The 15,704-nt window shown below is 42.7% G+C and overlaps 1 protein-coding gene across 25 annotated transcripts in view; it reads left to right on the forward strand.

Moving 5' to 3' along the window:
- The window catches only part of RARB (retinoic acid receptor beta), a 1,227,259-nt gene that overhangs the window by 707,498 nt on the left and 504,057 nt on the right, over window positions 1–15,704 (forward strand). For all 25 annotated transcript variants that reach the window (XM_081521062.1, XM_081521064.1, XM_081521065.1 and 22 more), the window contains one exon: window positions 4,808–5,262. In XM_081521062.1, the coding sequence (XP_081377188.1) occupies window positions 5,085–5,262 (178 nt within the window). In that variant the 5' untranslated portion in view covers window positions 4,808–5,084. The remainder of the gene's footprint in view (window positions 1–4,807; window positions 5,263–15,704) is intronic.

Consider the following 15,704-nt stretch of genomic DNA (forward strand, 5'->3'; position numbering starts at 1 on the left):
CAGAAGTCCACAAGCCATGGTCTATGGGCCAAATTCAGCAGACTGTTTTGTAAATAATAATTTGTGGGAACAAAGCCACACCCATCTGTTTATGGATTGTCTGTGGCTGCTTTTTGCCACACATAGTTTGTACAAAAGCAGAGTTGAGTGACTGTGACAGAGACTATATATGGCCTGCCATCTAAAATGTTTACTTTCTTACACAAGAAATTTGCCAACCTCATATCTAGAGCAGCGTCCTCACATTTTAGCTGCATCAAAATCATCTGGAGGGTTTGTTAAGATACAGATTACTTGGCCCACTGCAGCCTTTCAGACTCTGCAGATCTTGGGTGGGGCCTGGAAAATCTACATTTTCAGTAAGTTTCCAGATTATACTTATGTGCTCGTCCAGGGACTCTGCTTTGAGAACCACACTGTTCTAAAGGAACTATGTGATTTTTATAAGATCATATGTAAGCATCATGTGTATATAGAATAAAATTTAAATGTTTAGAAATACAAACCTGGAAGCTTCCATGCTAATTTAGGTTTAAATGCATACAAAAGCAACCTGCAGTAAATTATGTGACAAGAAATGATTAAAATGTAATTTTTTAAAAAACTTTTTAATTGAACAAAGACGTGGACAAGTTAAACTGAAGAAAATGTAGTGTGTTGTGTTAATAATAAGCTCTCACAGATACAGACATAAATGTTAACTGTTCCCAAGACCCCTGCCGCTCCCTGGCATATATCATCCCAGTGGCTGGTGGGTGCTACCTCCTCCCATCCCACTATGTATCAGGGATAGATTATTGCATCCCAGCACTAACGATGCAAGCAGTTATTTTAAAGTCCTTTCTTTTTAATTTTCTTTGTAGTATTTCATTTTTTTGTAGTATGTTATTTTCACCTTTTTTGTTTCATTTTTTTTTAAATCTTCATGTAAAACACTTGTTTTCTGGCCAACACAATTTAGGAAGCTTTATTTATTAATAGAACCTACTTCTCTTCTCTTGACCCCTTTCACAGATGATGAAACTGACACCCAAAGATTCTCATAGGTTTTAGATCCAAGACCCTCTGAGCCAGTCCCCACTTCCTTCCCCTCTGCCACCTCAGCTCCTGTTTGCTTTGCCTCGGGTGGTGAGGGGAAAAAAACCCAATGAGCCCAAACTTAAATCAAGCATGAAGAAAGAAAGCACTGCTAATACCAATGACCATCTTTTTTCCTAAAAGCCTGAAACAAAGGAAATGCTCTGCTTCCAGGAATAGCCTTAATCAGTCACATATGTGAGCATAGACCCAGTGACTGTTCAGACAGTTTTCCACCAACATAACAGGATTTTCCTGGCACATTGATTTTTTTTTCTTTTTCCTAGTATCAGTATAAGTAGTTTTTTTGTTTTTCATTGGTTTTTTCTAGAAGATCTGAGGCATAATAACAGACTTTTCAACCAGAGAGACAGGGTGCTGAAAATCTGCAGTGTTTGAAAGCAAAGAGAAATGAAGGATTGTTAAAAATAGAAATAGTCCCCAGTTGGTAAAAACAAACAAACAGCTTTAAAAATCTAAGAACTGCACCCTGCATGGGTGGGTTTGCTGTCAGCTTCACCAGTTAATGATGTAGTTTGTCTAATGGAGATAGAAAAGACCATTTGTAACAATGCTGGGCTTTGTGTGTGTGATTTAAAAATCAAATTGAGTGGAAACGCAGCAAATGCTAAATGGCATTGTTTATTTTCTAATTAATTTACTACAAACTACAAAATAAAGTCTTCAGTGTATTAGATGGTCTGTAATTTTTAGAAGAAAAAGCACTGAAAACTTTCGCCTCTCGTAGTCCATTGACTTTCTTTTCGTCAGAGAGACAAGCTGTGTTTTGTATTTGAAAAGGATATCGATATTTAGGGGGACATCACTTTTGGAGTTTAGTGTGTGGCATAAGTCAGCCAGGGATATCATCTCCTTTGCAAGGCTCAGGGGAGCCCCGGGGGAGCCTGGGACCCCTTGGTCTCTCTGTGGGTGATGTCCATGTTTAATATTAACAGTCCAGGGATCAAAGCCCCAGAGAGAAGGTCATCTGAGTGAGGACAGCCGCTCCCATCACAGCTGTGTGTGGACTTTTTGTTCTGCAGGGGCGATTAGAACAGTGCAAGCACTCAGTATACGCAAGCACAGAATGGCTGAGAAGAAAGAGCAGAGAAGGTCAAACCAGCAGATCGGGGTGCAGAATCTCTATTAGCCACAGGCTGATTCTGTGACCTTAGGGGGAAGTCATCTTAACTCGCTGAGACTTAGTTTTCTTATCTGGAAAATATGGGTCGTAACAACTGCCTCCTAGGGCTGTTCTATGGGCTAGAACTTACAGTTCCTAAGTGAAGTGCCTGACATGTGGTCAACAAATAAATGGAAGTTATTATGGATCAAAACATCTCAGCGTGTGCAGAAACCAACCTGGGAAGTCAGTAAGTAAGCCTTGAGTCTTTGTTCTCAGCTTTCCTCACATTTCACCTTTACTCCTTTCCTTCCATGACTGAAGTGTTAGTCCTAATGTTCTCTGCTCAGGACTAATGTTGTTACTGAACCTAAGTTCATGTGTCTGATGCATAGCGAAGGCAAACAAACCTGAAGTTTGGAGCAAAGAAAGGTTTATTGCAGGACTGAGCAAGGAAAACATGTGACTCGTGCCCCAAACACCCTGAACTCCTCAAAGGATTTCAGCAAAGCATTTTTAGAGGCCAGGAGAGGGAGGGATGTCTCAGGGTATGTGATCAGCTCAACCACAATTCCCTGATTGGTTGATGATCAGTTCTTAGGAGTCAGCAGGTCTGGGGGCTGCGTGCTCACGATCATCAGGTAGTTCATTTCTTCTATTTGGTGGTGGTTTTAGCATCTAGGCTTTCTTGATAGCTGATGGCTCAGCTCATATATCAGTGCTTCCCTGATGGCTCAGTTGGTAAAGAATCTGCTCGCAATGCAGGAGACCTGGGTTCGATCCCTGGGTTGGGAAGATCCCCTGGAGAAGAGAAAGGCTACCCACTCCAGTATTCTGGCCTGGAGAATTCCATGGACTGTATAATCCATGGGGTGGCAAAGAGTCGGACATGACTGAGTGACTTTCACTTCACTTTAGCATCTGAAAAACTCAGGAAATATGCATAAGATACTATTACCCAGGTACCTTAAAGAGGACCTATATTAGAGGACATGGGGGAGAGGTCTGTCCTGGGAAGGCCCATAGGGTCCTGGGTAACACTGTGATATGGACTCCTCCCTGCCTTAACCCCAAAGCTACAGTTCATTCCAGCAAGCTTATTCTCAGAAACATATTATTTGATGGTGACACAGACAAAAAGGGCAAACATTGTTGCCAAAAGTTTATCCTTCACCTGGTATTTACACTGCACCAGGAACTGGTTTTCTTTTGCTATTACCTCATTACTTCATTTCATCCTCACAACACCCCTCTGAAGCCAATTCTATTTCTACCCCCATTTTACAATAAAAACTGACCTATTGATGGGCAAGATAATTGTCCAAAGGGACAGAGCCTTGGTGGTCTTGCTCTGAAATCATGCTCTTCGCCACCACTCTGTGCTGGCCTTAAGATCCTGTTCTTGTTTCATGCCAGATGGTTGACCTTCAGGGCTTGCCATTCACAGGGCACCAGAGTTTGGGAATTTTAGCGAATATTGGTCATTAGGGCCCAAGTGAGCCTATGAAGTCCACTGTCAGCCCACCCTGGAATCTATTTCACTATCAAGGAATTCTGAGTGCTGCGTATCCTTGGAGTATCCTTCATGGGGAACAGGGCAGTCGAATGCCCTTAACAACATGACATCAGTTAAGAGCTGTTAAAATGAGAAACTTCATGAGAACTGAAGCACAGTAGCGCTGGTCCACACTGTGTATCTCTAGTGACTACACTGGCAACTGGCGCATAATGGCAAGTGAGGACTGGATGGACGGACGGATGGTTGGACGCAGACGATGGATTTGATGGTTGTGTATGGCAAGTGAGGACTGGATGGATGGACGGATGGATGATTGGATGCAGACAATGGATTCGATGGTTGTGTAGGCCAATGGACATATGGTGCTCTTACAGGAACGTTTACAGTGAGGAACTGATATAAACTACTTCACGGATCTTTAATGGTTGTGTCTCTTCCTTACTTTTGCTAGGTTATAATTTTCCCTCGCGATGATATTTATTGCTGAGTAGGTCATTCCAAACGGCTGCATAAAATCCCAAGTTGGAAGTCTAACGTCTTGAAAACACACAGATTAGGACAACATTAAACAATAAATTTAGCTAAAAGAAGTAAGAAACAAAATTCATTCAGTCACTTAGTCAACAAATACTCATTGAGAGTCTATTGCCTGTTAGGTAACTCTTATGGGAGCTTAAAGCATAGCTGTTAACAAAACAGAGGAAAACTCTGCCCTCCTAGTGAATGCATTCTAATGGAGGAGATAGGAATAAACACTCCCCCATGTAATTCATGGAGCTGTGTAAGTACCCTGGAGAAAAGTAAAGTGGTGGGGTGGGGGTGGGGAGGAATACGGGGAAAGATAGTGTTGGGTGAGGGGCGTTATTTAATATCAGACAGTCAGGGTTAGTTTGAAATTGTGTAGAAGTTTTATTCTACATTAGCATTTGAGAATTTAAGAAAATTAAGGTAGTGAGTATAGAGGAACAACTGGGAATTAGGAGCCCCAGATTAATAGTAGAGATTTTTCATGTAATAACAATAAAGAAGCAAATATTTTTTACTTGTGTGATATACATATATATATATATATTTTTTTTTTCTTACAGGATAAGCAGCTCTGGACTTTTAAAGTGATAGCATTTTGCAGCCTTCAGCTGAGAAGCTGAATGAAAAGCCATCCTTCCTGTCATCAGCGCGGCAAAATGAGAGGCAGAGAAACCCTGCTGGAAGGAAGCAAGGTCATCTGTTGAACCTTCTTGACTTTGGGCCAGAACATAGCTCAGATTCAACTCTCGCTCAGAACTGACCTACCCCGCTTTGGTGGCAGGCCTGGAGGGATGCGTCCCCGCCCCCGAGCGCCTCTCATCCCGTGAAGGCCGGAACATGACCACCAGCAGCCCCGCATGTCACGTCCCGGCGGTGAACGGACACATGACTCACTACCCCGCCGCGCCCTACCCGCTGCTCTTCCCGCCCGTGATTGGCGGGCTTCCCCTGCCCCACCTCCACGGCCTCCACGGCCCGCCGCCTCCGAGTGGGTGCAGCACCCCTTCACCTGCAAGTAAGTACCGCTGGGATCCTCTCTCTTGTCTCTTGGTTGATTGAAAGCAGGGTGGTTCATAACCAGGGCGCGTTCTCATTTCGTTGGGTGCTGGTTTCTCCGGATCTAGAACTGTCCTTCGGTTTTATCAGCAGAAAGGTAACTTGAAACCAGATAAACCGTGAATCTTAGAATTTGGTCCGTTCAAAACCACGTTGGTGTTTTGTTCTATTGGATAAATTGTAAACAGAAATATTGATCAAAGATGTGATCAATACACCTGAAGAAATTGGTCACTTGATAAGTGACATGAGCAATGAATTAGGAGATGATGCCTGATTTTAACATCGATTTGAGTCGCGAGGTCTTCTTTTGAATCTCTTATTCATTTCCTGGGTACAGATAAAACCTGTCATTGTTTTCACCTTCCCAGGGATCTTTGCTACCAGTTCATGCCACATAAGCTTTTTAAATGTCCTTGATCACTTTGGGATCTTTGAGCCACTTCTTACCTCCAATCTTCTCTAAAATGTTGGGTATACAGTGTTTTAAGATAAAAGTAGTTCAATTCAGAATTCTTAAAAACTGATGTGACTCATTCATAGAAGCATCCGTATTATGTGATTTAAAGAAAAATAGTTCTGCCTGTTTGAAGACAGGCTGTGGTAGCCAGCGAGCTCTTCCACCTTTTGGAAACGGGTTTCCTGGTTTGGCACCAGGAGGTAAAAGGCATATGGGTTCAACAGTGCTGCATCAGGCATCTGCAGCATCTTCTCTAAGTTCTTTCCGGTTCATAACTCAGCAGGAGCTCTTCAGAGCTCTGCCTGCTGATTATTTCATATTTTGCTGCTTTTTTGAGGTGTTGTTCCAAATATTAGTTTGTTCTTAGAAGTTTCTCCTTTGAATTGCTCCCTTCATTTTTCTTTGTGTGTGTGTGATATAATTACTTTATTTCTATATTGCATTTCCTATAGCTGCAAGTGAAATTGTAATTATTTCAATATGTATTTACTTGTCTGCTGTGTTGTGGTCTTTGCTCCTTAATCTCTCCCTCCTTAGCTCACTGGGAGCAGGAAGCTCTTGGTGTAGAGCCTTCAAAGTTCACAGGAGAAGGATTTCTGGATGCCTGGGTATTTGGATAGATGGATGGATGGATGCTTGAATGGATGGGTGGATGGATGAATGGATGGACAGACAATGGATGAACAGACTCTCACTGCAGGAATGTTGGCTGTAATCACTCTACTATCATGCCTGATATTTACTGATCTATTTTCCTTCTTGGAATGACCCGATTGTAATTCTCTTCTGTGTTTTGGATTTCTGGCCTAAGCATGTGACCAATAAAGTCTTTTAAATTGCTTAATAGCATTTTCCCATGCTTCTCAAGTTGAAATTGAAAGTAGATGTAGGCAGAAGAACTTCTTGGCTATCAAGAGAGATGGGTAAAAGGTGTATTTGAACCATCTAGCTGACCCAGGTGTCAGTTCAAACCCTGTTCAACCAGCATACAAATGTCATAATGAGGTTACTTTCAATGAACGTATGAAGGGGCCTGACTAAATGATTGTTAAAGCTATTGAAATTTCCCGCTGGGGCTAATCGTGTAGCACAGCCAGCCTGATGGACAACACTTTCTAACACATTCCTTTCCTCAGATCAGAAGTGTATTTTGTAGATGTAGCCAAGGAGTTAGGACTCCTTGGAGTTATGAGTTTTAGTGCCATCCTGGGTGATGTAATCTTGCAGGTGGAAAACCCAACTTGTTGGTGGCTGCAGCCCTGATACACCCACCAGCACGTGCCAGCAAGGTTGGCCTTCTTCAGCTGCTGGTTGTAAGGAGAATGCAGAGCAGAGTAAATGGAAGGACGGTGAGATCTTTATGCTGGATGAGCATCCCCGAACACTGAACAGGCTCTCAACATGCAAATCCCTCTCCCATCTGTGTGCAGATATTTTTAGAATTCTACAGAGCAGCACTTGGCACACCACAGCCTGCAGGGCAAAGCCAGTCCACCACCTGTTTTTGTAAATAAAGTTTTATTGGAACACAGCCACACTCATCTGTTTGCATATTGTCGATGAAAGTGAAAGTGTTAGTCTCTCAGTTGTGTCCGACTCTTTGCAACCCTGTGGACTGTAACCCACCAGGCTCCTCTGTCCATGGAATTCTTCAGGCAAGAATACTGGAGTGGTTTGCCATTCCCTTCTCCAGGGTATTTCCCTACCCCAAGAATCAAACTCGGGTCTCCTGCATTGCAGGCAGATTCTTTGCCCTCTGAGCCACCAGGGAAGCCCCATATTATCTATAGTTCCTTTCATGTTACAATGATAGAGGCCATATAGCCCACTTGTCCTAAAATACCTACTGTCTCGCTTCTTACAGAAGAAGTTTGCTGACCCCTGTTATGGAGATAAGAGCATTGGGATAGGAATCAACTCATCCCAAATCTAATCATGTTCTTCTTCTAACAGAAACTGTTAGCTCTTCTAATGCCTTAGATCCTGAACGAGCTGGGCTAGATTGCACCCAAGATCACCTATAAACACAAGGCTCTTCTTTTCATCTCACCATCACTAATAAAGCACACGGTGCCATCAATACTAAGTGGACTCGTCATGCAACTCCTAGTTTTCCAGATCAAAGCCGGTCAATATTTATTTCATATAATTCAGCTTTTAGAAGAAGAGTGTTTGCAGTTCAACAAAAGAGGGTGAATAATTATTTTTTTCTGAGGACATGGGTGAGAGGGTGCTGAATGACTGCATCTTGGAAGATGTCACTCAGTGGTGTCTGGAGAAGGGGCAGAAAAAGGACGAAGTTCATAAAGTTCAGGCCGGAAACTCCAAAGCTGACTTACTGCACACTCTGGCTAATACCGGGTTTAATTACTTCTTAGTACAAAATACATGAAAACTGCTCAAAAGAAGATCATTAAAAGAAGGCACTGTTGCTATGTGGTCTGTTAGTTGGCCCTCCAAGAGGAAGTTGTCTTTGTTAAAGCCTATGGTTTAGAAAGACCAGGAAACGAGGGTCAGGTCAAAAAAAATTACACAGAAACTGTTTCTTGCTAAAATTAAGCTTGAAGTTTTATTTATGTACTGAGGTTAGTTAGGGAGGTAGCCACATTTCATAAAGTCTTGATAAGTAGCAAAACACATGCTTGGATGAGAAGCTGGCTGCCACGGGATGCGAAGGGGATAAACGTGGTGGTGACGACTCCATCAGTGGGGTCTTGTCCCTGCATGATGGAACCTGCTGACGTTTCTTTCATAATCTGTACACACCTTGACTCTGCAGCTCAACCAGAACATAAATTCTCCTGCCTTGTAACAAGCTTCTTTCAGCACCATGTTATATATAGCTCGAGAACTTCCTACCTCAAAAGCAAGTGAGGACAGTTTCCATAGCAGCTACTGATGTTACCCCTGTCCCTCACTCTTGCCTCCACCGCGACTCTCTGGGCAGCCTGGGGTTCCTAGGCCAGAACCAGATCTCTTGTCTTCCTATGGGACACAGGTTCCCATTCCCACATATGAGAAAGTCCCTGACCCAGCATCTCCTTTATAGTCATTCAGCCTCCCCAAACTTCTCTTCTATAAACTAGAAAATATTTTTATTCAAAGAATAGTCTTTTATAAAAATCATATTCGATCTTTTCAGGATAAAGATGGAGTATACATTACAAAGAACAGCTGTACTATAAAGCGGTGAAATCAGAGCATCTCCAAGACCCTTTCAACACCAGCAGGAGATGGTTCTCTGTGTTATAGCTCAGATTTTCTCTTGGCCTCCACACTGTTTTCAGTCAAACAGCCTGTCTGTCCTTGGTTTGTGCCAGTGGTGGACCCTCTGGCTATTGGTATGACCATTTGTGACCACACACAACTCAGAGAGAATCTTGTGGCAACCTTTCAGAAATTCTCTTCCCCAGAACCTTCCAACATAAAGGAAAAAATATATATTTGCGGGAGAGAAGTGAACTTAAGGCATCTTCCATGTGTGATGTCCTCGTCTTTGCTTTGTGACTTAATCCTTACTTCACTGAGTCTCTGTAAGCTTAGAAATGAGGAAATACATAAAAGAGAGAGTTAAAATAAGTAATAGGAACAAACTACCCTGTATTGAGCACCTCCTGGATAATCCACTGAGCGTGTATTTAATGTATGTCATTCTTAAATTTTTTAAATAGACTCCTAATATTGCTGCCAGGCCATGGGCCGCAGACTATGAGGCTTAGAAAAAGTAAAGAGCTTAATGTTGGGGCCAAATTCCAAGCCCAGATCTTGGGACTCCAGAGCGCTTGTGCTTCCCGATGTGCTGGGCAGTGAGAGCCACTCAAGCCCTTGGATTATCCTCAGCTGCACTGTGGATGTCTCTTTCTCAGGATGGTCCACAGAGCCCCTGAAGACGAAGGACCTCACAGCCTCTTTAGTCTCAGCAACTACCGTGGGGGTGGGAGCGGCTGTCCTTTTTGATCAGTGAGGGCTTGAGGGTGGGCCCACAGGCAAGGAGTCACTGCGATGTCTCCGCTCAGCTCTCCTGTGAGCAGCAAGCGTGTCGTCCCCAGCAAGCAAGGCTTCCAACAGGAGGGAAGCCCAATACGCTGTGCCAGGGACACTCAGAATTTAATGTTCCAGGGCTCGCTGTGAGCATTGGCCCACTGTCCGTCTGTCTCTCTTTATGTTCCTTTCATGGCTGCTTGTTCTGTTTTATGGCCACACATGTGCTTTTTTATAGGTTGTGGTAAGCTGGAAAATATTAAGAGTTTTGGCTTCAGAGCCTCTCTCAAAGTGATCTCCATTTAATGCCAGCATCTTAAAATGAGGGTTGTTTCCCCTGCTTCTTTACTGATCAGAAAGTGCTGTCAAAAATCACAAAATTTGGCATTTGCTTTAAAAAAAAATCCCAACCCTCTTGAGAGATAGACTGTGAATCTCAGAATTAACAATGACGGGACATAAAACGGGTCTTATTTCTATCCCTTGTCTTCAACCAAGAGAAACCTTGTTTACCCAGCTTGTCTAAAGCAGGGTGTGCAGCCAGACTGGAATTTCTTATTGCATGTGAAGAACAATGGGCCTGGAGGTGTTCATCCTGTTTCAAATACATGCAGATTGATGATAACTAAAACCAACTCATTAACTTGTATTATCCATCATCCTTGGCTCTGTAGTCTTATCATCTTTCTACTGTGAGTGATATTTGTCCTTAAACATACACACTGACCCCAATGGACAGGGATCACATCTAATTTTAATATGTCTGGGACTTAATATATTGCTGGCATTTAGTGTATGTTGCATGTAATAGTATGGTTCACATGTATGTAGCCTTCATGATTTTCAAGCCAAATACAGTAAAATGCGGTTTAAAAAAAAACAACTTGCTAGGAATTTGAGTAAACGTACCAGTTTTACAACTGTTACAGTTATGAAAATTTCGCCCATTTCATCTGCTGTTGGTTGTTATGTATCTCTGAAGTTCTAAGGCTTAGATATGACAAAGGCTTTTACCTGAATATTTTAGATAGAGTTTAAGCTTTTGGCATGATTGAATAGTTTTAGTATCTTGCCTATGCCTAGGGCCTCGTGTATATTATATCAGAGGCCGTTTCTTAAAGGGGAAGAGGTATTGATTACTTCAGTGAAATGCCTCTTTTCCCCAATAATAAAGGAATCTTTGTGTCATCTCCTCGATGTCTGTACTATTTCCCCAGACTCTGATTAAGTGAACATGGAATCCTCTGAATAGTTCTAATGAGGAGCTGTTTGTTGAACTTTACCCCAGGGGATCAGGAATATGTGAACATGAATTAGAAACAAAAAGATTATTGTTCAATTTCATCAAACTAACTACGATGCCCAAAGGAGAATCTCAATTCTAGATGTTTTTGAATAGAAATAGGCTTTCGTCCACGGAGGTGATCATAAAAGCAGGAATGAATTTTCCTCCAAGTTTATTCCTTTGATTATCTCTAGGAAGAGGATGTTTGGAGGAAAAAAAAAAAAAAATAGACGAAAAGGAGGCCATGAATGGAGAAAAAGAAAGGGATATTTTTAATTTATATTAGAATTCCTTTAGATTTATCAAATAAATTAAACAGACATTTTTTAAAATATGTATTTATTTGGCTGCACCCGGTCTTAGTTGCAGCATGCAGGAAATTTGATCTCCATCACGTCATGCAGAATCTTTACTTGTAGCATGTGGGGTCTAGTTCTCTGACCAGGGATCAAACCTGGGCTCCCTGAATTGGGAGCTCGGAGTCTTAGCTCCTGGACCACCAGGAAAGTCCCCTAAATAGACATTTAAAAAGAACATTTTTGAACTCATGAAAATCAAACTGAAAACTGAAATCACAGCAGCTCTGAGTTGGTTGAGTCGGCCATGAGATATGAGAGCTCCCATGGGTTCCAAATCTCTGTCTTGATGAATCCATTAATCTAAGACTCCTATCCATTTCAGATGGGTTATTTTGCTTCTAATGATGAAACACCCCTTCAGGTGACCTTGAGTGGTGGGAGGCCCACCTCCATGCACAGCCAGGGAGCTGGGCTCGAGGGCACGTGGCTCACACCGGGGGCCGCCTTCCGCGCCGCCTGCAGGATGCAGCTCGGGCCTCCCACGGGGGCTCTGCTTATTCGCGCCGTGTCGTTGGATTGACATAATTCCCTATTTTGATTTGCTTCTGTGTTTTTCTGCTTCAGTTCTCTCTAACATGCGAATGATTCTTGAAAATTTAAGCAAGAAAGAGGGGGAGGAAAGGAGGGAGATAGGGAGGGAGGGAGGCCAGGGAGGAGGAAAGGAGACAGAGAGGGAGGGGAAAGACAGAGAGAGACTCGGATGAAGCCTGTCTGTGAGCTGCAGGCCACCGCCAAGAGCTCGAGACCACCAGACCCACCAACGGTGCCAGCCAGGCGCTACCATCCACTCACTTGTTTTTCCGCTTTGCTGTAAGAATGGTGCTAAAGTAGCTGCCATCTATTTAGTGCGCTCCATGTGTTACCTCTGTCTGCCACCTGGAAAAAATTAAAAACTGAAGACTGAGGTAACCAACTTTCCCTAAAGTTACCCCAGCCAAAAACGGTGGGACCAGGTTTGAACTCTCCCTGCTCTGACCAAAGTCAGCCTCGTTGTCACACCTCCTGATAGCAATGGATATTGAGGTGGTGCAGAGGTTTTTAGAACACTGTGTCTTACACTCCTATTGGGAAGTCATAATCACCAAGACTCATTTAGATCTAAAACTCTGACTGCTCTTTGCCTTCGAAGACCTTGATTTTTTAAAGCCTGTAACATCCCCACTGTGTGCATTTTATTTATGATAAGGGTCCTATTCTGCGGTCTAGTTGATTTCATCACTTTTCCTCCCCGTGCGTCTGTTAAGCCGAACACCTGGCACTAGCTGAAACTCATTCAAAGTGTGTGGAACGAGTGAATCGATGCTTCTGGCTGGCAGAGGGTTTTGGAAATTTGTGGATGTGCTTTTGGATGTCACAGTGATTGGCAGAACTATGAGCATTTGATAGGCAAGGGCCCGGGGCTGCACTGTGCATGATAGATTCCCTAATACCTCATGGCTTCCCCATGTCCCCACTAGTCATATCAAAAGCCCTCCCCCAAATAAATTATGATTAACTGAGGCAAAACTGTAATTCTATTTTAAGTATAAATGTAAAATATTCTATGCTTTTATTGTATCTTGAGTTATTTAGAACTATAGTGAAAGTGAAAGTCGTTCGGTCATGTCTGACTCTTTGCAACCCCATGGACTATACAATCCCTGGAATTCTCCAGGCCAGAATACTGGAGTGGGTAGCCTGTCCCTTCTCCAGGAGATCTTCCCAACTCAGGAACCAAACCCAGGTCTCCCACATTGCAGGTGGATTCTTGACCAGTTGAGCCACTGGGGAAGCACAAGAATACTGGAGTGGGTAACATATCCCTTCTCCAGCATATCTTCCAGACCCAGGAATCGAACCGGGGTCTCCTGCTGCTGTGTAAATTGAGAGGAGGTTCATCTTCATTTTTTTTCTTTCTGGAGTGTTTCTAAGAGTCATTCACCTTTTCGGGAAATCGTGTCACTGATGACAGTGTTATTCTTGGTATTTTGTTCACCAATAACACACATTTTTGTCAACTTGCATTTAGAGTTAAAACATCCATTGCAACTCTGCATAGAGGGACAAGCATCTTACCATTTATTTATGCTCGAGCATTTTTACACCCTGAAATAACTATTATTTTATCATAAGTGATTTTCTTTTAATTCACTCTTGATATTGCAGTCAGGGCATCATATTATCTTCTTTCAAATTACATATGCAAGTGGGCTATATTATCTATAGTTTTCATTTTGATATAGTAAAGCAGGTATTATAAAATGTGTTACTAAAAGAAGCATTGCATCCAAAATGTTGGAGATTATTGGAATGAATGGATGGGTGAAGGAATGCAGGAATGATTCAGTGAAAAAAATAACTAACAGTGGCAAATAAACTGCTTAAAAAGTAAATTTTCTAGCTGTTGAGAGGAGCAGAAGGAACTTTATAAGTGAAACGGATAGGAAAAGGTTTGCAAAACCAAATCCAACGACTGTGCCAGACATGGGACAGTGACTTGGCACTAGGAAAAGCCATAGGCAGAAGATCCAGAGAAAGAAGGAAGGTGTTTTAAGTTTCCCATCTCGGATGGCAGGTGGGGTTGGCGAGGATCCCTCCAGCCCTGCCCCCAGGTCCTGATGTGTAACCAGACTCCCTAAGGTGTACAAAAGGGAATCAATGTATCATTACTCATGAGTTCACACTTCTAACATTTACTTAACACACGTGGGTTAAGTGTTGCAGTCGGCACCTCTAAGTCTTTCTGAGGCTTTTCTGGGAAACCCATCAGAGCGATCGGTTCTTATTTATGTGTCCTGTCAGGTTCTACTTCCAATGAGATGTCATTTTAGGATTTACTAGGAAAAACTTACAAGACTGTTAGAGGTTGAATTATGTCTCCCCAAAAGATGTTGAACTCCTTACCTCTAGGATCTATGAAATGGACATAACTTTACTGAGAAGTAGGATCTTCTCAGATGATTGACTTAAAATGAAGTCATTAGGGTGGGTTCTAGTCCAGTACAGCAATGTCCTTGTAATGATGGGAAAAGTGGACCCAGAGACAGAGATGCGGGGAGGAGACGGTGAATTTTGGGGTCATGCTGCCACAAGATAAGGAACACCAAAGACATCAATGCCTTTACATTTCAGCCCAAGGAGCACATTCCTCCCATTACCCTTCTTCTAGCTCCACGAAGAAATCAAATTTCCCTACAGTAACTTAGCACACTATGGATCTTTCCTTTTTAAAACAGTCATATTTCTAATTTTGCAATTCAAATGTGACTGTTTCTTGAACGTTTTAGGTGTCTCTCTGGATTGTAACTTCTACATGTAGAGGAGAGTGTTTTGTTCTTTCTGCCCTGCTACATGACTAAAATATAGCCACCTAAGTATTTTTTAAATAGATAGATGGGTCATCTGGAGAGGTAGCACAATAGGAGACTTGAGTGTGCCACATGTAACCAACTCACAAACTTCTGCAAAGTAGTGTTTCTAGTCTCAGAAAATAACATATAGTCCTATTTCTTTTTAAAATAATTGATTTTTTTGTCTGTGCTGGGTCTTCGTTGCTGTGCATGAGCTTTCTCTAGTGGCGGTGAGCAGGGGCTACTCTTTGTTGCTGTGAACGGGCTTCTCACGCAGTGGCTTTTCTCGCTCTGGAGCATGAGCTCAGCAGCTGTGGCACACGGGCTTCCTTGCTCCTCTGCATGTGGAATCTTCCAAGCACCAGGGATCAAATCCATGTCACCTGCATTGGCAGGCGGATTCTCAACCACTGGGCCACCAGGGAAGTCCTATTCCTATTCTCTACAGAGAGTTTTATTCCATATAGTTTTCATTGACTGATCACTCTTTGAGACCCCATGGACTGTAGCCCACCAAGCTCCTCTGTCCATGGGATTTCTCAGGCAAGAATACTGGAGTGGGTTGCCATTTCCTTCTCCAGGGAATCTTCCCAATCCAGGGATTGAACCCAGGTCTTCTGCATTTCAGGCAGATTCTTTACCATCTGAGCCACCAGGGAAGCCCTTAAAAGAGAGATAGAATTGCTAAATAAACATAATGAAAGCCTACTTTTAAATTTATTATGGTCCTTATTTTTTTCTTGCAACAATTGAATTCTATCAACCTGAAATCTATTACCCCTCAGAATTTTGCAAAATAATGTTTATTGGACGTTATCTAAGTGAGTGAGTGCTGAGTCGCTTCAGTCATGTCCAACTCCTTGTGACCCTAGGGACTGTAGGCCTCCAGACTCCTCTGTCCATGGGATTCTCCAGGCAAGAATACGGGAGTGGGTTGTCATGCCCTCCTCCAGGGGATCTTCCCAACCACCTGTGTAAGTCTCTCTG

This window comes from Giraffa tippelskirchi, chromosome 8, assembly GCF_054371585.1.
Source record: "Giraffa tippelskirchi isolate mGirTip1 chromosome 8, T2T-mGirTip1v1.2.pri, whole genome shotgun sequence".
Classification (NCBI taxonomy): Eukaryota; Metazoa; Chordata; class Mammalia; order Artiodactyla; family Giraffidae; genus Giraffa; species Giraffa tippelskirchi.